General features: G+C 45.3%; 1 protein-coding gene across 1 annotated transcript in view; it reads right to left on the bottom strand.

Annotated features, from left to right (window-relative positions):
* Nucleotides 1-2,690, bottom strand: part of HTR7 (5-hydroxytryptamine receptor 7) — a 97,965-nt gene extending 95,275 nt beyond the window's left edge. The window contains exon 1 of the mRNA XM_047760171.1: nt 1,854-2,690. Within this exon, the coding sequence (XP_047616127.1) occupies nt 1,854-2,401 (548 nt within the window). The 5' untranslated portion in view covers nt 2,402-2,690. The remainder of the gene's footprint in view (nt 1-1,853) is intronic.
* Between the last annotated feature and the right edge of the window lie 3,310 nt (nt 2,691-6,000).

Consider the following 6,000-nt stretch of genomic DNA (forward strand, 5'->3'; position numbering starts at 1 on the left):
CTTTTCTGTATTTGAGATGCTCCTGTGAATGATAAGTTGCACGTGCATAATGAGTAAAGAAAGCCTTTAGCTCGTGTACAGGAATCTCAGGATGGTCCCAGCCAACCCTGGTTGTCTTAGGAGACAAACTGGCACAAATAAGCACCTTGTGCTTTCTATTTATTATTTATCAATTGTGAAGTGAAAAAAATTATAAATGCATTCCTTGCAGCATAAATTGTTCTTTGTTTTATTACACTAACTTCCATTTAAAAGGACTCCATTCATGCAAGAAGCACCGTTTTGGTTGGATGAACAGTTGGATTTTTACGCTTATAATTCAAGTATATACTTAACTACGTATTTTGAGTGCACTCTCCTGGTTCCTGTTTCCGCAGCCAGACTGTAAATGCATATTTTTGGTCATTCTTAACTACAGTAATTCAGAACTTCAGCTGTCAAGTTTGGAGCTAATATTCTCATATATGTACTTCATGCTTTACTCTTAAAAGTCAATTCCTTGTTTGCTGTCAGAAGCTCCTAACATAATACACAAAATGACAGGATCAACTGTTGAAATAATCTAGACCTTTAAATGTGAATACAATGTATTTTTTCCTGAAAATATCCCCCTCCTTCAGTTACTATAAATTCTAGCCAAGCAGTAAAAGAGCATAACATGTTAAATATTTTTTTTAAAAAATACACATACACACACAAAATAGCAGTGTTTACAAGGAGGAAAAAGAGGGAAATCTCAGTTTTGTGCTAGACCATCCTTTGAGACACTGTCATTTTAAGTGTGGAAGCATCAATTACTTCTCCTATGCTATGAGGCCTACACATTCAAAGGTTCTGTAGGTCCCCTAAGAAAATAAACAACTGTTTCTCCGTATCATTAAACACAACAGGATACCAGTCCGGTGCTGGTGTTAAAACACTACCAGAATTCCGACTGTGAATATTAAGGCTCAATACTTCAGCTTCAAGAGAAGCAGAGTTGTTTTGTTGCTACATAACATCAGGACTATATTTCACATTGTCAACTACACGATGCTTCTAGGACCAAACATTAGACCTATTGCAGCATCTTGTAATCCTAGAGTCTGAAGAAACCCTGTAAATTCCTTATTCCAATCTGACACCCAAGACAGGAATTTTTTCCACAGAATCCCTGACAGATGGTCAGCCTCTGTTTCAATTACTCCAGTGGGGGAGTTCTCAAGAGAAGATCCCTGAGAGATATGATGAAATGCTAGACCAACCATTCAGACAGAAAGTAGGGCTCCAGTAAGCCTGTAGGATACAGACAGCATTGCCAGACACTAAAACCAGACTTCCAAAAGAATGTAATTCAAAATCAGTAATCACAAAGGCACAACGTTCAGACATGTAGACCCCAGATTTGGGGGCCATTCTAGGTCTTTTTATTGGCTTGGGGAGTAGCTCTTACAATCTGGGAAGCAAGGTGGCTTTTCTCCCGCTGACTGCTTAAAGTAAGAATTGATTCTTTCAGGCTCACAGCAAGGGCTTGTCAAGTGCAGAGAGAATCAAATCCCTTCCTTCTGAAAACCAAGCCAAGGGACCCCCTGGTGGAACTGCTAATGCTTAAAATACTCTTAACTTTGGTCTTAAAATTCTCACTACAGTAAACCAGAACATTTCAAGCTCTTCTTTTAAAAGTGTATATAGGCTATGCTGTAACTGAAGTTGTTTGGTTGGTGTAGGGTTGATGTGTGGGGGTTAATGTACTAAGCGCAGCCCTACATCCAGCCGTGAAGTCTAGTTTATCCGACTAGGAAAGGCGAGTGCGCGATGCTAAACTGCCGGCACATCCCCAACCGGACCCCGGGACGGGGCGGCCCGGCTCTTACCTGTCGATACTGATCACGCACAGGGTCATGATCGAGGCCGTGCAGCACATGACGTCCATGGCGATAAAGACGTTGCAGAAGAAGTGGCCAAAGATCCACTTGCCCCCAATAAGGTCAGTGACGCTGACGAAGGGCATGACCGCCACGGCCACCGAGAGGTCGGCCAGCGCCAGGGACACAATCAGGTAGTTGGAGGGCTGACGGAGCTTCTTGACGAAGCAGACCGAAATCACCACCAGGCAGTTGCCGGCGATCGTCAGCAGCGTGATGAGCGTCAGGATGGAGCCGATCACAACTTTCTCGGCTCTGCCGTAGTTGATCTGCTCCCCGCAGCCCGAGGCATTGTCCCGGGGCGCGTCCCAGGTGGGCACGGGGCTGGCCGTCACCTCAGGGACCCCGTGCAGCAGGTGCGGCGCCCAGGAGCCCGCGACAGGGCCGGCGCCGTCGGAGCTCAAGTCGGGAAGCCCGCGCCCCACCTCCGGCAGGAGGATAGAACGGAGATGCCCGTAGAGGTCCGGGCGGCCGCTGCTGTTAACGTCCATCATCATGCCGCTGTGCGCAGCTGCCCATGGAGCCGGCGCCCCCGCCAAGCGCTCCGGCTGCCGGCCCGGGGGCTTCACCTCGCCGGTTCCGCTCCACTCGGCCTAGCCATGGGGCCCGCGCCGGCCACTGGGGGGCGCCCCGGCCCGGCCTCGCGGCCCCGCACGTCCCGGTCCCCCAGCCGCAGCGGACAAGGCGGGAGCGCGGCCGCCCGGGGACTCCCTGCGGAAGGCGCCTGCGGCACTCGACGGACACCCAGGACGCGCGGGCCGAGCTCGGCTGGCCGCACCGCAGCCCGCAGCCCGCAGCTCGCAGCCCGCAGCAGCCGCGCGGCTCGGCCGAAAGCGCCCCAGAGGCAGCAGCAGAAGTTGCGGAGTGCGCCCCGCCCCTCGCGCCGGCCGCCGCCGCCGCTCCCCTGCGGCAGCCGCGCCGCGTCCCCGCCGCCGCCGCCGCCGCCGCCGCCTCCGGCCGCTGCCCGCGCCCGCCGGGCTACCGGACGGGCTTCCCGGGCTGGGCAGGGGCCGCCGCCTCTCCCGCGTCTCCCCACTGGGCGGAAGGCGGCACTCCACGCGCCTCCTGGGATCCCAAGCCGCTTCGCCCCGGGATCTTTCTTTCCGCAGGAGACTCAGACCCCCTCCTACAGACCCGAACCCTCTCCCCCCCAAGTGAATAACAGTTTGGTAGGGAAAGACTAGGGAGCGGACGTTGGGACTCATTGCAAAATAAAGAACCCCAGGAGGAATATATATATGTGTCTATATATATGTGCATTTTTAATCTTAATTTAAAAAAAAAAAAAAACCTTTAACACTACACCAAGCAGCAGATACTTCCGTTTCCTATTTTGACCACTGATGGGAGAAATCGAAGATGTAAAAAGAGAAGCAGCTGAATGGGGTGAGGGTGGGCTCTCAGAAGAAGTAAAAAAGGGGGAGAGAGGTCCCCACATCTGGGAGAAGCTGGGAGCTCCAGGAAAAGGGACCTCTGGAGGGCTTAAACCTTTAGGACAGACCCTCCAGGCATCTAGATACAGGCCTCTCAGATCTGAGAAAGATCTTGGCTGCTTTTATATTCAGTCTTCAAAACCTAATACATTGAAATGAGAGTTAATTTTCCCTTGGCATTCTGGAAATCTTGTACAAAAGAGAAGAAATGACCGGTTATAATGTTCTGCAGAAGTATCCTGGAGGTGTATGTTGATTTAATGTCTATTGCCTAAAATCCCCTTAGTATTCAAACCCTATCAGAGTGGCTGATGTTTATTATTTGTGAGACTTCTTTCACTCCGTTTTGTTAAAAGATTTTTATTGGAAGCCAGCAGTGATTTCTTTAAAGACTCTAAAAATAATCAAATCGGTTTTCTTTTCTAGTTAGGCCCTAGTGGATCATAAATAAGAAGAAAAAGGAACAGAAACCTTAAAATGTATTGATGCGAGTGCTCGCTCAGTAACACTCATTCTTCAAGATGGGTATTAGCCCTATTTTTCCAGTTAAGAAAACAGTTGTTATTACAATCACCTGGGAACTGATAGTTAGGTTTTAACCCTAGGTTTATCTGGCACTATGTCCTTAGTTTTCCCTCTACACATTAAAAAAAAAATTTTTTTTAGTAGAAAAAATAAATGTCTAAATCATGGGCCAATGTCCACAGCTTTCACTGCTATGAACATGTTAGGGGCTCTCCTCTGCCAGGGGTAAGCAGATCAATATACTGACTCCAAGGAGGAGAAATTTAACACATAGACCCAATAGCAATACTTGTTAATAGTTGAGAGGATGAGTGAGGAAATTCTTCAGCCTTAGTTAGTATTAAACATCATTTTAGACAAAAGAAAACTAGTTTGAGGCTGGAAGATATCAAATAAACCATTTGTTCACCCTTCAATATAAAGAGGGAAATAGAGGCTCAAACGAGTTTAATGACTTGTCCAAAATCATCCAGGCTACACTGAAATGTCTCAGGGTTTTGGTTTCAAGGTTTAGAATTGTCTCAAGGCCTCCTAAAAATTCGTTAAGGTAAGAAATTTCATAAGTTACTTTGGACTTTTCTTGTTTTAACTTTTTAATTTAACTCATTTTGACTTTCCTCATATTTTTCCCCCTTGAATAACCTAATCTGCGTCAGCTTACTTTCTTCTATCTTGGCTCTTTTAAATAATATTCCACATTAGTTAATTATACAAAGAATTTGAAAAGCAATATTTTTTATTTGAATCTACAGTCCATATAATTTACCACCTACACTCCGGCCAGCCCTTACCCAGCCCACTTAAGTTTCATAGCAGCTTCTGATGTTTTTGCTTTTGTTTTTTAATTATAAACGTAGCAAATAATCAGAAAAATACTACTTTCAAATTTACTTCCTCTTCTATTTTCAATAGTGTCAGGTCCAAACTCCCCTTTTTATAGAGAAGTCACCTCTATTATATTGTTCCTGGTGATGACTGGGTATATTTCCTAAGAATTGCTAGGTTTTTAATTTATAAGCTGTCACAATGCATAAACACAGTTACTGAAAATCTCAGCTTCTGCAGCCTTACCTTTCTTATGCTGAGTTTAAATTTCATCTATTATTGTATCATTCCAGAATCCAGACAGAACAATTTGGAATTCTTTCAGTTTCCCTCTAACTTTGACTAAAAAATAATCATCTCTTCATAAAAATGGCAAAATCTCATTTATGCTTTTCCATAATTTCCTCACAAGACAAGCTAAAGATACAGCTTTACAAAATATTCATAAAGTACCTAAGACAGTCTCCTGAATTTGGTGTTTTGCCCTTGGTTTCCCGGGGTTTTAATATTTATATCAAAGTGTTGCTGCCTTCACCCTCCCCCTGCCAACCTGCTCTGGCTGTTATACTGGAGATAATAAGAGAAGGGTTGGCATCCAAATCAATCATGTCTTTAGTTTTTACACCTTTTCTTTCTTTCTTTCTTTCTTTTTCCTGGCCACACCTGCAGCATATGGAAAGTCTTGGGCCAGGGATCAAATCTGAGCTACAGCTGCAGAAATGCCATATCCTTAACGACTGTGCCATACCAGGGATTGAACCCATGCCTCCACAGAAACAAGCCAGATCATTAATCCACTGCACCATAGTGGGAACTCCCCTTTTATTTCTTTCATTTAAAATATAGCTCTGCTTCTTTAAAAAGTACCAAAGCTTGTCTACCCTCTCATTTCCTATAATAGCATTCTCCTAAAATTGTCATTTAGGGCACCTGAAAACGAGAGCTATCTGAGGTTTCCAACTGGCAATCTTGAGCTCTCAAAACTGCTCTGGGGGAGTACAGAAGAGCCGCCACATCCTACAATAGGCATTAGCATCTTTTTATAAGCTCTTCTGCCCTGTAGGTACTCATCTAGCTCATCTAAATGCATATGCCTAATCATATCTCTGCAGACCCACAAATATCCATCCATCGGACAGAGGCTTAGAAGAGTTGATTTTCCCAAACACTGGCACACTCTGACGGTCTAGATTTACTTTAAGAAACATACATAAACTAAAACTTTCTATGCCATAGCACTCACAGGCAACACACTGGTCAGTTAACCATACTAACATCATGCTGACTGGGGTTCCAATAATTGCTATTGCCCA

This window comes from Phacochoerus africanus, chromosome 15 (genome assembly GCF_016906955.1).
Source record: "Phacochoerus africanus isolate WHEZ1 chromosome 15, ROS_Pafr_v1, whole genome shotgun sequence".
Taxonomy (NCBI): domain Eukaryota; kingdom Metazoa; phylum Chordata; class Mammalia; order Artiodactyla; family Suidae; genus Phacochoerus; species Phacochoerus africanus.